This window comes from Globicephala melas, chromosome 20 (genome assembly GCF_963455315.2).
Source record: "Globicephala melas chromosome 20, mGloMel1.2, whole genome shotgun sequence".
NCBI lineage: Eukaryota > Metazoa > Chordata > Mammalia > Artiodactyla > Delphinidae > Globicephala > Globicephala melas.
This window is the reverse complement of record NC_083333.1, coordinates 36,086,383-36,103,912: the sequence shown is the minus strand read 5'-3', so window position 1 is coordinate 36,103,912 and position 17,530 is coordinate 36,086,383. Positions and strand designations below refer to the sequence as shown.

General features: G+C 36.2%; 1 protein-coding gene across 8 annotated transcripts in view; it reads left to right on the top strand.

Annotated features, from left to right (window-relative positions):
* The window catches only part of TANC2 (tetratricopeptide repeat, ankyrin repeat and coiled-coil containing 2), a 357,539-nt gene that overhangs the window by 74,083 nt on the left and 265,926 nt on the right, over positions 1-17,530 (top strand). For all 8 annotated transcript variants that reach the window (XM_030843275.2, XM_060290546.1, XM_060290544.1 and 5 more), the window contains one exon: positions 13,875-13,946. In XM_030843275.2, coding sequence (XP_030699135.1) covers positions 13,875-13,946 — 72 coding nt within the window. The remainder of the gene's footprint in view (positions 1-13,874; positions 13,947-17,530) is intronic.

The following is a 17,530-nucleotide window of genomic DNA, read 5'->3' as shown; positions in this document are numbered from 1 at the left end:
AAAGAAAGCCAGTATTAGGAAAACAAAGGAAGAACTAATTAGAAATGAAGCTGGAAAAGTAGAAACTTATAGATCATGTTAAGAATTTTTATCTATTCTGATGGGAGATCGTTTAAACATTTTAAACATTAAATGGGGTGACTACTAGATTTGCATTTCTAAATGATGACTCAGATGCTTTGTGGATAAACATTTAGAAGAGAATCAATATAGGAATGGATACAGGTTGGATATGGAGTCGGGAGGATGGATTCAAGAGACATTTAAGAAGGAAAATCAATAGTATTTGGTGATGAATTCATTGAGATGGGGAACTCTGATAGAGAGTATCAGGTCTGAAGGGTGAGGGGAAGGTCAGAATTTCACGTTTGGATATTTCGAGTTTGAAGTATATTTAAGACATTCAAATACACGTTGCAAAAAACAGTTGTCATGTAGATGGAGCTTTCCAGTTTTCACGCAGATAGATGAATGAGGAGCTCCCTAATAGAATGATGGATTTTAAAGTAGAACATAAATATTTGGGTTGAGAATTGAGAATCGGTACAGAACTCTTATTTGAGAGTGACTAATTTGGTTTTCAAGGGATTAAATAATTTCATTTCTGGCTGTTCATGTTTTCCTCCACCTGGTTCTAGATCTAGAAATTGATGAGGCTCTAAATAGAGGTGAAGATCAAATCAGATTTTAATTGACTCCTTGGTTACAGTGGCTTATTTTTTCTTCTTCCCAATCTCCCATCTTCTATTCTCTGTCTTGGTTAATGACATTATAATCAGTGCAGTGGAATTCTCAAATCAATAATTCTAAGGCATCCTTAGAATTTCTTCCTTTTACTCATTTCACTCATGCAAATTAATTCATTCAAGAGCTATGTTTTGAGCACCTATTATGTGTCAGATACTGTTATAGGCATGAGGGATGAGGGATAGAACAGTGAATACAAAATTATTTACCCTCATGGAACTTAAATTCTAGTGGAGAACATGGCCAAAATTAAGATAAATAAGCAAAATGTAGAATACGTTAGTGATAACTACTAAGAAAAATTAAGCAGGGAAGGGAGAAAAAAGTCTATCTGTGTAAATATGGTGTGTGTGTGTGGGTACAGTTTTAGATAGGGGTGGTGAGGGAAGGCATTACTGAGGGGACATTTAGGTGTCTCCCTGAAGGAGATGAAGCAACAAGCTATACTGATATCTGAGAGAAAAGTATTCCAGGCAGAGGTCTTGGTATGGGTATATTCTTGGAGTGTTTAAAGCACGGTGAGGGGAACCAGTATGCTTCCAGAAGCAAGAGAGAAGCCAGAGAGGCAAGAGTAGTAGGAGGTGAAGTCAGAGAGGGCATGGGGGGCAGATCATATAACGCCTTGACCTAAGGACTTTGACTTTTACTCTTATTAAGGTGGGAAATCTTTGAAGGGTTTTCAGGAGAGGAATGTCATGGTCTGATTTGTGTTTTCACAGAACCATTCTGCTTGCTCTGTTGAGACTAGATTGAAGCCAGGCTGGGGCAGAAGCTGAGAAACCAGGTTGTAGATGAAGGTGGCTTGGACCAGTAGCAAAGGGTGAGAGATAGTTTTGATATGTTATGAATGTATGGCTGACAGGTTTTACTGTTGGTTTGTCTGTGCAGTGTGAGAGGAAAAGACGGGTTAAGGATGACTCCAAGGTTTTTGACTTGAGCAGCAACTGAAAGAGTGGAGTTGCTGTTTACAGAGATGAAGAAGATTGTGAGAGGAGCAGGTTTATGGAGGAATATTAAGACATTAAATCTTGAGATTTTTATTTGGTATTCAAAGTAGAGAGGTAGGGTAGGTAACTCTATAAATACGGAATTAGTTCATGGATGAGGTCCAGATAGAGATATAAATTTGGAAATCATCAGCATATAGATGAAACATAAAACCCTGGATCTGTTTGAGATAACCAGGGGAATGTACACAGCAAAGAGTACAGATTAGAAAACTGAGCCCTGGGGCAGTACAACATTTAGAGATGGGGGAGATGAAAAAGAACAAGCCAGGGAGACTGAGAAGGAGGAGACACAGAGGTAGGAAAGTGTGGTGTCTTGGAAGTTAAGTGAAGACAAAGCTTCAGGGAAAAAAGAATGATTAACTGCATCAAATGTTGTTGATAAGTCAAAAAATAAGAAAACTGAGAAATGACCATTGGATTTAGCAATGGACTTTATAGGCGATCCTGGTAAGTGTGAATATTCTGCAGTGGTGTGGGCAAATGCCCGATGGGAGTGGATTCAAGGAAGAAAAGGGAAAGAAAATTGATGATAGTTATTAGAAACAGCTCTTTTAACCGGCTACAAAGTCTTTGTACTTCTAAGTCCCAAATAGTCCGTGAACCTACCTTTTCCTCTTTATTCTTAATGTTAATGCATTTACTCAGGCTTTCCTTTCCTGCGGACTTACTTCAGCGATCTCTTTCCCTTTAGCCTGTGACCCCATAGAGCCAACTTGTATACACATGCCAAGTTTATCTTCTCAGAACACTAGTCAGATCATGCTCCTTCCCTGCTTAACGCCCTTCATTTTCTTCCCCACACTTAACAGGATAAAGGTCAAATTGATCATCGTAATTATGCCGTTTGATTTTGCCTCTTGATTTTTATGATTTTGCCTCTGCCAACTTTTCTACTTTTATGTTCTGCCTCTTCCCCATACTTTTCTGTTCTCTAGCCATACCAAACTCTTTGAATTTCCCTAAATGCACTATGTTCTTTTACTCCTGTCTTTGCAAATGTGGTACTGTTTCTGAACAACTCTTCTCATACTTTAGAAGCTGTGGCTTCTCTGAGACTCAGGTTAATAGGAAGAAGCAGAGGCTATTCTAGATTTTAGAATGTTAGGAAACTTTACATTTAGATGAAATAATCATCTCAGTAATGTAACTTATCAAGCCCAGTACAGAGATGTACATTCAGACTAGTTAACTGTAGGTTAAACTCTTCTGCACTTTACTATCCCAGTTTAATCTACAACCCTCTGCGCAAGTCACCAAAGTAAATTATAATAAAAAATAAGCAGAAGAGATCAGAGAGTGAACCTGTGAATATAATCTTTGTCCTCAATTGAGAGAGCATATCCTTCTCTGTAGTTAGTATCTTTGACTTACAGCATCTGTCTGTTAGCACTGGAAAATTTCAGGTGGATTCAGTTCATCTCTGTATCACAGCACCACTTAACCTCTACTGACGTTTCCCAACTTCGGCTGCAATTTGTAATCATCCAGGGAGCTCTAAAGAAATATTCATGCCTGGGTCTCACTCTCAGTGATTCTTGATTAATTGATCTGGGGGAGTAGCTTGAGCATTGAGGATTTTTCACAATCCCTGGATTCCTTGATCATTCAAATGTGCAGCCAAGATTGAGACCCATATGTATGCTCTTCAGCATCCAGTTTCAACAGATAAGAACACTAAATATAAGTAAAGTATGTGTGTGTATATATACAGTTATTGTTGACATTCGGTTATATTTTTAACTATTATAAATTGCTGTGCTGGACTTTTTTTTAAAGCTTCAACTTCACAGAATGTTAAAAAAAATAATAAATTGACAAAAACAAAGAAACCCCAGATTCCTTCTGGCCCTGTCATTCTATGAATCTAAGAAATACTTATGTGTAGAGATATCTGTCTTACTAGGAAACTCCATGTGGAGAAAACTGTTAGATCAAGCTCAAGAATTTAAGTGAGCTATACTGAGTACCCAGTTTGAGGGGAAGAAGTTTGAAATCAGAGATTATTTCAAATTCACCTTGGAATTTTTTCATCTTTTTTTTTTATATCCTACAACCATATTGTTAGAGCTCCTTAACATGTCATGGTATGTTTGTATATAGATGTGAATAAACTGTATTCCCTTTTGCAAGGAGGTGACCTAGAATGGAGAAGAGAACAGGCCTTAGAATCAGGCCATTTCAGATCCTGGGTCCTGCACTTACTAACTCTACAATTGTGACCATTTTTGCTTAAAGTCTCGACTCCTGTTTCCCGATGTAGTAAAAAGAAAACTAATATTTATCTCATAAGATTTTTTTTGTTTTTTGTTTTCTTTTAATTTTTGGCTGCATTGGGTCTTCATTGCTACATGTGGGCTTTCTCTATTGCGGCAAATGGGGTCTCCTCTTCGTTGCGGTGCATGAGCTTCACATTGTGGTGGCTTCTCTTGTTGCGGAGCACGGGCTCTAGGTGCATGGGCTTCAGTAGTTGTGGCTCGCGGGCTCTAGAGGGCAGGCTCAGTAGTTGTAGCGCATGGGCTTAGTTGCTCCACGGCATGTGAGATCTTCGCAGACCAGGGATCGAACCCCTGTCCCCTGCATTGGCAGGCGGATTCTTAACCACTGTGCCACCAGGGAAGTCCCATCTCATAAGGTTTTACTGAGAATTGAACTACATAAATTCGTAAAACATTTATCATAGTGCCTGACATAGTAAAGACCAAGTAGGTAACAACTTTTTTCATTAATGTTGGCACAGTCTAAGAAGGCTTGAGCTTCACTTTTTCCTTTTCAGTTACGTAGGATATTTATTTAACTAGTTTCATGCTATTAATAGTATGTATTCTTGAAATGATATGCTGAGGATGGCAATTTGCCTGTGTCTTCCTCCCTGAAACCTATAATCTCAGTCTAATCCCAATCTGATCATGGGAAAAACATTAAACAAACCCAGCTGAGGGACATTCTACACTACAAAATTCCTGACCATTACTCCTCAAAACTGTCAAGGTCACCCAAAACAAGGAAAGTCTGATAAACTGTTATAGTCTGAGGAGACTTAGGAGACAGGATGACTAAATGTAATATGGTATCATGGAATGGAAAAAACATTAGATAAAAACTGAGGAAATCTAAATAAGTATGGACTTTAAAATAATAATGTCAATATTGATTGATTAGTTTGGACAAATGACTAGACTAATCTAAGATGGGAAGCCAGGTTTAGGGTTTATAAGATCTCCCTGTACTATCTTAGCAACTTTTCTGTAAATCTAAAACTATTCTAAGATAAAAAGTTTACTTTTAAAAAAAAGCAAAAAATATATAATTGTAGACACCTTTGTTTTTAACAGAGTTACTCTATTAATTTAACTCAGTGTTAGGCTTGATATTTTGTATATTCATTGTGCACCTTGAAAGCATAGTAATCAACTTTTAAACTACTGACATTATTACTGGTGATTGCTTCATTTACAATTCGCAAGTCTACCTTGTTTCCCTGTTATTAGTCATCATCATTGATGCGTTAGCTACATCATGAGAATCAGAACATTCTGTGTTTAGCAGAACTTTTCTTGAGCTACAGATCAGACTTTCTAGGACATTTTGGATGCCTTAGGCAAAGACAAATTAATAACTTATCATAGAGAAGTTATTATTTTTTTAATTTGGAGTATACAAGCTAGGTCTATGAAAACCTGTGAACTTGGCAGTTTTATATTCTGGCAAACTTTGAAAATATTTTATAGTATACTTTTGAAAAGTGTTAGCTGTAGTACTGATGGCATGTTAATCAGTATATTTTATTTGGTGTAGAATGCTTCCTTTTCTCTTTAAAGAAACTCTGTATATGTTTTCTTAAGAACTAAATAAACTTTTAGGTGGGTCTGGGATTCCCTATGAAAATTTTTATTGATAAATAAAGATCATGGAGATAGATGTGGTGGATAAGGTCATAGTGCTTTCGAATGATGCCGCTCATCTTTTCTTTTCATAGAAATAGTTTGGATAAGAAAAGAGGAACACTGAACTCCTAAAACTGTATCTCAGACCATATCAATACCACTTTTTGGTTTTTTCCTTGAACTTAATTTGATGAATACATTAATTTTAGAGCTGGCTCTTGACAAAATTAATTCAACTGTTGTTTTTCTTTTCAAGGAATACCTTTTGACTCCCAAGTTGGCACTGAAAATACCAATATGAAAAAGGCTTTCAAAGGCACACTTAGAACATTTTACAGTCCAGAGATAGTCGTATAAATAATTATTATACAGTGTGGCAGTGCTATAAAACAGATATGTATAATGTGCTTTGGAAGCACAGAAGAGGGAACATTTAATTCTTTCTGATAGGCCTCCAGAAAGTCTTTATAGAGAAGATTGGAAATGACATTTAAGCCATCTTTTGGTGAAAGGATGTTGTTGATCATGATGATGATAGATAAAGAGTACAGTTATCATTTAATAAGTGTTTACTTAGTGCCAGATGGCATGCTGTGTTTTATATTACTACATTTGTTTCTCCCCACAACTCAATAGGGTATTACTGTATCAATTTCACAGAAGTATGTAGATGAGTGATCATGACTGTGTTCTAATAAAAGTTTCTTTATGGGCACTAAAATTTCAATTTTATACAGTTTTTATTTGTCACAGAATACTATTTTTTAAACTGTTCTTCAGTTATTTAAAAATGTAAAAACCATTCTTAGCTCACTGGCTGTCCAAAAAAAGGCGTCAGGGTAGATTTGGCTTATGGACTAGTTTACTGACCTCTGGTTTATATGATGAAGGGGATTTATTGGATTATATAACTGTAGTCCAGAGATAGAGTAGCTTTCGTCAGTAATTCAGTGTCAACAAGGATCTTAGTGTCTTCTGTCTCTCTGCCATAATTTTCATAGTGTTAGCTTTATCCCATAGTTTATTCCCCTTGTGTTTACAAGATGGCAGTCAGAATATCCAGGGTCTCCATGTGTAATCTTCCATGTCTAGGGAGAGACAAGACCTTTTTTAGAAGCTCTTTCTAATCTCTCTTGAACTTAATCCCATCAGGTTTTACCCCTACCACTCCACAGGAACCATACTAAATCATCTACATTGACAAATTCAGTGATCAGTTCTCACTCTTCATATTACTTGACCTGTCAACATCTGATCTTTTCCCTTCCATGAAACTCTTTAGTTGACTTCTCTACTCTTCTAGTTTTGTTCCTATTCTCTGGCCACTACTTCTTATTGTCTGCTGGTCTCTCCTCATACCTGCAGCCTTGACATGTTGAATTCAGCCCCAAGGCTTACACCTCTGACCTCTTTTCTCTCTCTCTGTCTCTCTCCTATCTGTACTCCCTTCCTTGGGAACGTCATACACTTTATTTATTTATTTATTTATTTAATAGGCTATAGTTTATTACAGCAAAGGGATAAAAAGCAGGATCAGTAAAGGAAAAAGGTACATCAGGCAGAAGCTGGAGGATACCACGTATAAGCTTCCAAGAATCCTCTCCCAGTGGAGTCACACAGGACATACTAAATCCCCCAGCAATGAACTGGAGAAACACATGCAAAATGTTTTCTGCCAGGGAAGTTTGCTTGAGCCTAAAAGTCCAGGGTTTTTATTGGGGTAACTTCAGTGCTGATTGCAGTTACTGAAACTTCAGACCCCCCCAGAAGGAAAGCAAGTGTTCATCATAAATCACATTTTTTACACACACTGTCCACACAAGCTGGTATAATGTGGTTCAAGACCTCAAGCATGCACGGTGCCCTAATCAGTTAGTAGCATAGGGAACATTCTAAGACCTCAGTTCCTAGGAGCCAGCCAAAGGCTAGTTATACAAGTAAGCCCTTCTGAGAATGTACAAGATTTGAGTAACTCAAGGCTGCTGGGTTAATTCTTTACTTCACAGATAGGTATCAAATTATCAGGAACTTAATGTACTATATATACATACCTGGTAAAGCAGTACATTATAAAATACATATATCAAATTATTAAATTATAATTAAATGTAAATAAATATATCATAAATGTTTTATGACATATCATATATACGATAAGCAGCACATTAAATGCAAGGTATTATTTTTATTACAAATGAGTAATGAGGGCTGGAGCTGTCCTAGGGTGTGACTGAGCAGAGCAATAATGGACATTTGCAAGGCAGCTCCTCAGAGCAGTGAATGGCAGGCTGTGAAAAAATCCCACTGAGGGGTTTTTCTCTCTGATGGAGATAATTTTGTCACTAGAACCATCTTGTCCCTCTCCAGTGTGTGGGAATGTCATACACTTTAAATGTGATTTATGTAATGATGGCATATGTATGTCCATCTCTGCTTATTTGTCTGTTAGGCATCTCAGACTTAGTATGTCCAAAACTGAGCTCCATATACTCTTCTCATCCCCAAACCTCTTCTCTCTCAGTCTTTCCTGTCTCAGTAAGTTGCAGTTCCATTGTTTGGGCCCCAAATAGCAGAATTACCCCTGACTTCTTTCTGTATCTTTCTCTTCTGACAGCAGATTCTCTCCACTGTTCCTTCAGAATATATCCAGAATCTGACCTCTCCTCACCACCTCTACTACTCACTTAGTCCAGGTGTTTATCCTTGTCCAGTTTTTTCAGCAGCCTCTTAATTGGTCTCTACTTCTGTCCTCTTCTGTTCACTTCAGTTCCAAACCACTACCACCACCATCTTAATGATTTGTTTGTTATAGTAAAAAGACAGTGGAGGGTCTGGAAATGAAGACAGATTTTTGAAACCAGACACTTTAAATTTTAGGATTGCTACTTACTAGCAGTGTGATTTGGGGAAAGTCACTTTTCTTCTCTGAATGTGTCTTACATTTAAATGGGCATAGGGCTTCCCTGGTGGCGCAGTGGTTGAGAATCCGCCTGCCAAGGTAGGGGACATGGGTTCAATCCCTGGTCTGGGAAGATCCCACATGCCGCAGAGCAACTAAGCCCGTGCGCCACAACTACTGAGCGTGTGCTCTGGAGCCTGTGAGCGACAACTACTGAGTCCGCCTGCGGCAACTACTGAAGACCGCGTGCCTAGAGCCTGTGCTCCGCAACGAGAGAAGCCACCGCAATGAGAAGCCCACACACCGCAACGAAGAGTAGCCCCTGCTCGCTGCAACTAGAGAAAGCCTGCACGCAGCAACGAAGACCCAACACAGCCAAAAATAAACAAACAAAATAAATAAATTTATTTTTAAAAATGGGCATACTACTTGTTTCATTGAATTATTATTAGTATTAAATGAGATAATGTTGTAAAGACCTTACTGACCCCATAGCCAGCAGAGAATAGATACTGAACAAATTGTAGTTCTTTTCTCTTTTCTACATCAAACAGATGAGCTGCTTTTCATCTTTTCTGGTTATCATCGTGCATATGTAGCCAAGGAACATCTTCTGTATGTACCTCTTCATAAGTGGACCTTGGCTAATAAACAAATCTAGCTTATGTTCTTGGTCCATACTTTTGCATTTTCATTACATTCCATGTATGTCCTCCAATTCATGTCTCCCTTTGTTGGCATTAAGTGTATACAGTTCTTACAGATTCATACCTGAATAGTAAAAGAGAGCAGAGTTCATATCTGAATAGTAAAACTTTAATCTATATGTATAATAGATTATATGTATATAGTTTTAATACTTCCCACTCCTATTAAGGTCATATATTTACACTTCTAAAGGAGGATTGAAGACAGTCAACTTCAAAATCTTAATTCATAAAATATTTATTCTGGCACATTATTTAACTGAGAATACTAAAGATGGACTGGGGCTACCAAGTTCAAGGTCACTTAAGTTGTTTATTTTTCAACTGTAATATTTTGATCCTGGACTGAGAAGAATAATCATTTGAAGTATCTTCTACTTGCAGGAAAGAAAACATTTGTTTTGGAATTAGGCACTTTCTTATAAGCCTTTCTCTAACTTAAATTTCTTCATAGGAAAACACTAAATATGGAATATCCCTATGTAGTTGGTATTTTTTTTACTTAGACTATTTTAGTGCATTTATGACCTGAGTTGAAAGCTGTTCACACTATGAAGTAAATATTCCTATGACATTTTTCCCTTTTAAATAATGGGACGAGGAAGTCTATTAAAGGTGTGTTGTTTTATATTATTTGCTGGATTTAATTTAGTATGCTGATAAAAAACAAATGTTCTCTGATGAGAACAAATCTAGGAAACCTAAGCTCTAATTTTAAAAGCTAGCACTTAAATTGGACATCAGGTCTTTTTAAATTTTGTACCCATTACATTGAAGAAAGTCTTTAACTCAAGCTTGATGAGTAAATTCTAACTTCACAGACACAGCCCCTTTCTCCCGTCTGCACTTCAGGGTGAGGTAATGAGTCTTATGCAAGTAACTTGACTTGCTTGATGACTGAAGGTCTTCTGTTTTGTCCATAAATGTAGATGTATGTATTATGTGTGGGAGGTCTTATCTGTACTGAAGGAATTGTGTTTTAAGCAAAGCAAAAATAGGCAAAGTACTGTACATCATTGCAGTCTTGCTGTTTTGGATAATGGAGCCATTGATTGCATAGCATACCACAAGACACTTTTAAAGAGCTTGAACTTCTTTTCTATACCATCTTGGGTCAATGGTGAGTTTATTATTTAAAAAAAAATCTTTAGCTGTTTACTTTTACCTGAGAGTTAATCTCAACTCTTACGACTAACCTCCACTAGAGTAAGACATGGTTAAGATTTCAGTCGTAGAGGAGTGAACTGCTCAAATTTACTGCAATGTAGTTCTAACTTAATTTTTTTAATTCAGGCAATTAGAACATTTTAGATTATGATGGTATCAAAATTGGTGACTTTTTGTCTTGCCATTGGCTGGCTGACTCAAAACTGTCTTAAACCATTTCTTGTCTGTAGTTTTCTTGTAGGTTGTTTTATTGATATGCTGACATACTGCAGATCATGCAAATTTAATTTGTTTGAAGCCTTGTTTTTTTATTTCTTTTTCTCCTTTTATTATTTAGAAAGACATCGTGGTGAGGGGAAATGTCTGTATTTTATTTGTATTACTTCTCACATACTTCAAGGGCATGTTTTGATGTTAAAACAGAGAATGTGATGCATGTATGTAATTTTATCCATGTGGAAAATGAAAATTTAAGACAGGCCTGAATACAAGTGTTGCTCATTGTAATTTATTCCCAAGTAAAAGAGAAGAAAGAAATTTGCCTTAAAAAATTAGATGATCAGTAGGAAGGGAAATTGACTAGGACTGTATTTACACATCCTGATCCCTGATATAAGATGCCACAGATTTCTGGTATAGTTTTATCTTTTCATAAAATGAATTTTTGTTTCACAATAATTTAGGACCTCATAATACTTTATTTTTTTTCTTTACCTGTTGAGAGACCTGGATTGTTTGACCTGTAGAATTTCCCACAATCAGTATTTTGTTGATTATACACTCAGGAACAATTCAGCATTCTCTTCTGTTCTTTGTTTTTCCTGGAAACTGACAGCTAGTTTCAGAGGTTTGACTAGACTCAGGTTTGATTGCTTTGGCAAAACTGTAGTTGTGTTCCTATCATTAGGAGGCATATAATGTCCAATTTTTTCTCTTTTTTGATGTTATTAGCCATTGGTGCTCGATGGCTGCAGAGATACTAATTACTTGCAGTTTGTGAAATGGTGATATTTTATCTTTTGTTTCCCATTTATTTGGAATAATTTTATAGAGAGAGCTCTCATACACTTTTTGGCTACTAGTACAGTTTATATAGGGAATGTAGGATGAATTGCTGATTCTTTCTCTTCCACAGTTTTCAAGATAATGAACTGGGCCCCTCTCAACCTCAGAAGGTGACCAGTTAGTGTGGTAGTGCTGTGGTTTGTTTTGTTGTTTTTTTAATTATGATCTATAGTCAATTGTACATTTAGTTAGTTAGTTCTCTGGTAGAGCTAGGAAGAGGCCCATGGGACAATATTCCCTGAGTTCTTGAATGTTGATGAGCTTCTTCACTGTGTTTTTTTTTGACATGACCTCAATTTTACATTGTCTTTAATAGCTTCTTTACTGTTGCATATGTCAGGGTGTTCCAAGTTCATCTAGTACTTTTCCTTTGCTAAACCAGCTGGTTCTTTAAGAACTTCTGATTTCTTTTAATGGAGAATGGCATTTCAGGATAACAGTCTGGGCCCTAGGAGTGGTTAGTATTACTTGATTAGTCAAGGTGTTAGGTGTTTTAAGTGGACAGAGCTAGGACATACATGTGACTTGTAAGACTGTACTGATGTTTCCAATATAGATTCAATACTAAAGAGTTTTTACTTAACTTCTTCTGTATTCTTATATCTATAGTTCCTTTCTTCCACCCAGAGAATTCTGTTTCTCAAGGAGATGATACCGTTAGAGTATCCCATAATTTTTCATTTGCTTTATCAATAATTTTATAATTATTCATTTGCTTTTTAAGTACAGTGGTCTCACAACATTACAATTACCAATTTTGATTTCTGAAATCAGTTACTTTTTGTTTATTCTTTCTTCGTTTGTTTTGGCTGTACTGTGTCTTCATTGTCAGATCTTATAGCCATTACATATTATAATCTCTCCAGTTAAAACTCTCATTTAGTCTTTTTTTTTTGAACTTTTATTTTTTTTACACAGCAGATTCTTGTTAGTTATCTATTTTATACATATTAGTGTATATATGTCAATCCCAATCTCCCAATTCATCCCCCCTGCCCCCACTTTCCCCCCTTGGTGTCCATACTTTTGTTCTCTACATCTCATTTAGACTTAATTCTACAGTCAGTTGTATATGTATGCTCACCACCAGTCCTTATTTAATGTCTCTCTAGTCACTTTGGTTGCCTAAAGTTAGTTTTCTGGTAGAGCTAGGAAGAGGCCCATGGGAACAATATTCCTTGAGTTCTTGCATGTTAGTAATAGTTTTTCTTTACTCTTTATACTTAAAGGTAAGTTTTACTGGTTGTAAAGCCTTTGGTTCAATTTTTTTTCCTTGTGTGTTTTAAATATATTATTTTGTTTTCTTCTGTTGTTTTCCCTTATTAATCTTGTGATGTATTTGCCTAAATGCCCAAAGGATTCTTTTTCCCTTTAAAGTCCATTAGTTTTAGTAGAAAATGTCTTGGTGCATTGATCTGAGTTGATTAAGTAGGACACAGGATGCTCTTGAAATATGTAGTTTCAAATATAGATGTGTATATATATATATGTGTGTGTGTGTGTGCATGTATAAATGTATTTATACACACATATAACTATATATATTACACATACATAGCCACTTTTTTTCCTCTGGAAAGCTTTCTTGAATTATTGTCTTTCAGTATTTGTTCTATTCTCTCACTTTGGTTTTCTTCTTCAGGGACTCCTATGTTTATCCTTATGCTGGATCTTCTTTGCCTATCTCCAATATTTATCCCCTTCTTACAATCCTTTTTAATCTATTTCTTCTTTGTAAAAAATTTGTTAAAGATTTTCTTCCATCTTACCTTCTATTTCTTTTAAGACCTTTTGTGTTTGTTTGCTCTTGTATTTCTTATAGTCTTCATTACTGAAATGATTTTTGTTTGATTTCTCATTATTTCTTGGTTTCTGCCTCCTCATTTCTGAGTTTTTCTGATTCTGATTTATATTGCTCTTTCATGTATTATGTAATTTTCCCATTATCTCTCATAAAACATGTAAATGTAAATTTTATTAGAGTAAAATATATAGCCCTAAGGATTATTTGACATACTTTAGATTAAATAAGCAGCTGTAATTAATTTAGACATTGCTTTAAATCAAGGCTTTTAAATTGAAATTCTGTGAATGAACTTCAGAGTAGATAACATTGCTTTATTATATGCAAAGTAGGGTGTATATGTATGGGGGTAGGGAAAGAACACCTTCACTTTCTTTAGACTTTCAGAGAGGAGTGTAAACCATCCCCACAAAAGTAAGGGTAAGGACCTTTGCTTTGTGTATGAAAAATCCTCAAATGTTTTAATGATTGAGCTTATAAGAAATGAAAACAAATGATAGATATAGTAGTGTTAAGATATAGATGTTGCCAGGGATGATATTACATCAATTTCATTATCTATTCGCTTATGATCGCTCTAATTTTATGCAGATGGAGGGAACGAGGAAGCACCAGATCGAAGACAGTCAAGTGTAGACTCTCGCCAAAGCCGCTCTGGGCAAGGTAAATTTTCCTCAAATTTATTATTAAATTAAAAAGAATAGATACCAGCTATTCCTTTCCAGTACTTAATCTGAGGACTGGGGTTTTCACTGGGTCAAGTTTAGATATTCTCATTTCTCATTTAGGAGTTCAGATGTTACAATCTAATTAGTTCCATATGATAATCATCTATTCAGGATAAAAGAAAATGAGAAATGGTCTCTTTTTTAACGATATTAAGGTTTTAAGTAATTTTGGAGCATTGTGGTGTATGTCTGGATATCACTTTTGGAATATAACCAAAAGTAAATTTTTAGCAGTAACGTTTGTTGCAAGTATCATCACACTGGCTTTTAAAAGTTCATCAATGCAATATTTGTTGTCTTAGCTGTCTCAGAAGAAATGGGTTTTGTTTATAATGATTACCTAAAATTAAGATCTTCTTACTTATTTTCCTTTTCTGTTTAAAATTTATTACCATAGGCTTTTGACTGGTTTTTTTGAAGTGACCACTTCAAAACTAGGTTAAAGTATTCTCTACCAGTGGGTTTTCAGATAGGCCTTCCCTAAGGAACATTTAAATTTGCAGGACTAGCACCTCCACATTTTTCTTTATAGTACTTATCACCTTTATATTTGTTTTCTCTATCCAAAACTAGAATGAATGTTTCATGATTGCAGAGATTTTTGGTTTTCTTTGTTCACTGCTGTATTTCCAGTGCCAAGAATAAGTACCTGGTATATACAATAATAGTTACTGAGTAAATACTGTTGGATGAATGAAGTCATCTCTAAGAGAATGAGAGTTAGGAACCCAGACTGATTAAAATACTGCAAAATTTCAAGCAGTCATTACTGAGTTTAGTTTTTTGAGAGTATTTACAAATAAAATAAAGCCTTAGATATACAAATGTGTGATGTTTTAATCCTGTAAAAGCTCCTGGTTCATTTATTCTGTAATTCTGTTCCCTTTTTTCTCCAACTTTGCTCTTCCCAAGTATCAGAGTTGTACTATTTTTAATACAGTGGTTTGTCGCAGAATAAGAAGTAGAATAATATATGCAGGTTGATTTGGAAATTTAAATTTACACCAGTACTTTTAATCATTTTTAAATAATATGCATGTATTATAAATGTCAGGAATTTGTATAAGTTTTTACTTTTTCATGTTACATGTATTTTGATATAAAAAAAGAAATTAAGAGAAAAACTGAATTGTAATATATAACTATATCAAATCAACACATTGTACACCTTAAACTTATATAATGTTTTATGTCAGTTATATCTCAGTAAACCTTGGTGGCGAGGAAAGAAAGAAAATGAGTTTATGTGTTTCAAATCCTTGTTGGGCTACACCCCGCAAGCCTGCATGCCCTGTACTTGCCCAACCTCAAGACAGAAGAAAGAGCCCAGAGTCAGCAACAGAGACATCGGTGGTTTAATGGATATGAGAATCTTACATGTCTGAAGCAAGGTCCTGTGTGCAGCAGACAGTGGGCAGGATATGGCAGCAGTCTTCACTCCCGGGAGCGGGGATGGGTGGAGGTGTTTACCAGTTATAGGGGGAATTGATGTCAGGTTGGCTCATCGGTTACCAGGGAAACCAGCAGAGGAGCACACCCCTCACTGCCCCTTTGATACTTATCGTGGTGGAGATGTTCTGATCTGAAGATTAGACCAAGCATTTACTGATTAGGCTCTATGATTAAGAGGGAAGGTCAGTCATGTGAGTAGGGTGTAGGTGAAGCAGGGACTGGTGAACAGGGCATGTAGAGAGAGCAAGAGAACAGCCACCTTGGGTGCCCTCATCATATAACCCTAAAAACAAAATTAGTACAAATTAAGAGAAAAATAATTATACTAATTTTTATTAAAGTTTAATTTTATTTAATGTCACAGATATAGATGTGGGAGATTATTAATTTACCTTGTGCCCTCTGAATTATGTCAGTTGAAATATTTTTCAAATCAATGAGTATAATTGAATTTTAGTAACGAAAGCTGAACTTAACAACAAAATCAGTGATTTTCATGATCTGAGCACAGCTGCCTGATCTCAGAACTCATCAGGACTGATCTCAATTAGAAGTCATCAGGAACTGTATCATTATGAGAGTTAACTGATATAAAAGCATGTTTCTCACCTTCTTAGAGAGTTTATTTGTAATACAGTAAGTCCCCTACATACGAATAACTTGAAGTTGCAAACTTTCAAAGATGCGAACATGTGTTCGCATGTCCGCTCACGTAAGTTAGTTCACGTCTGACGTATATTGTCACGTACGTGCATCCTCTACAAGTGGTTGTGCTTTTGTGTACTTTACTGTATAGAGTACAGTTGTACAGTATCTTTATTTCAAGCCCAGGATGTCTGGAAGCAAGCATAAAAGCAGCAGTGTATAGCCAACTGTGTTAGTTGTGTTGGACTTTGGAACAAATTGGACTTCCGAACGCACTCTTGTAACAGAACTCGTTCGTATGTAGGGGACTTACTGTATCTTTTTATTCAAAAGACAGAAATAAAAATACAAAGCCATCTATAATGAGTTGGAATGAATGAGAATCCATATTATCAGGAATGAAGAGATAGGATGAACACATACTTCTACTTTTTCTCCTTTCAGAAACCTGCTAAAAGATCAGCAAAGGGGAATTAGAGAGGAGACAAAATCAACACAATTTTAGAAACTAGGGAGTATATGAATAATTGTAGACTGGATGCTAAACTCAGTAGCAGAGAAAATCAAGAAAATAATCTGATTTACCCTCCAAAAGACTAAAAAAACTCAAGAATGGCAGCATGTGGAAGTGGAAGTGAAAGGAGGATTGGTTGAAAGTCAGTCAAAGAAGCCCTTGGTTCCTGGGACCTCCTTCTCAAAATTAGCTAACCAGTTAGCTTGACAAGTGCCCAGCTCTTCACCCCTAACTTTGGCAAAGGCCAGAAATTTATTCTTTGGAGAGAGCAAAAGTAGAGACTCTCTCTAGAGCAGAAGACACCAGGCATAGTGGAGGGCAGGAGTCCCATACTGAAAATAATCAACCTTTTAGTCTTTTCTCCTAACTGTGAGCAGCTGACCAAGGATTACTAGATATTTGAGGAAACCCTGTAAAGTATGAAAGGTAGAGATTAAAATAAACAGGATAGAGCAACTGAGAACAGATCTTTTGCAGAGGAAAATAACAACCATTATAAACAACTTCAGGGAAATAAGAGAAAATAATACAGCCATGAAATAAGAAGGAGTTACTGTAAAAGAGTTATAATTCTGATTTTTAAAAGAGGCTCTTAGACATTAAAATTCCGATAGAGATCAAAAAAGCTTTGTAGAAGTACTTAGAAAATTAATGTTGAAGAAATCTGTGAAAAAGTCGAGCAAAAGAACAAATGTTACAGAAGAGAAGTGAGGAGTATTAAGAAACTTACAGGGGCAGTCCAGGAATTTCAGTATTCAAATAATAGTAGTTGGGACTTCCCTGGTGGCGCAGTGGTTAAGAATCTGCCTGCCAGTGCAGGGGACACGGGTTCAAGCCCTGGTCTGGGAGGATCCCACATGCTGTGGAGCAGCTGAGCCCGTGCACCACAGCTACTAAGCCTGCACTCT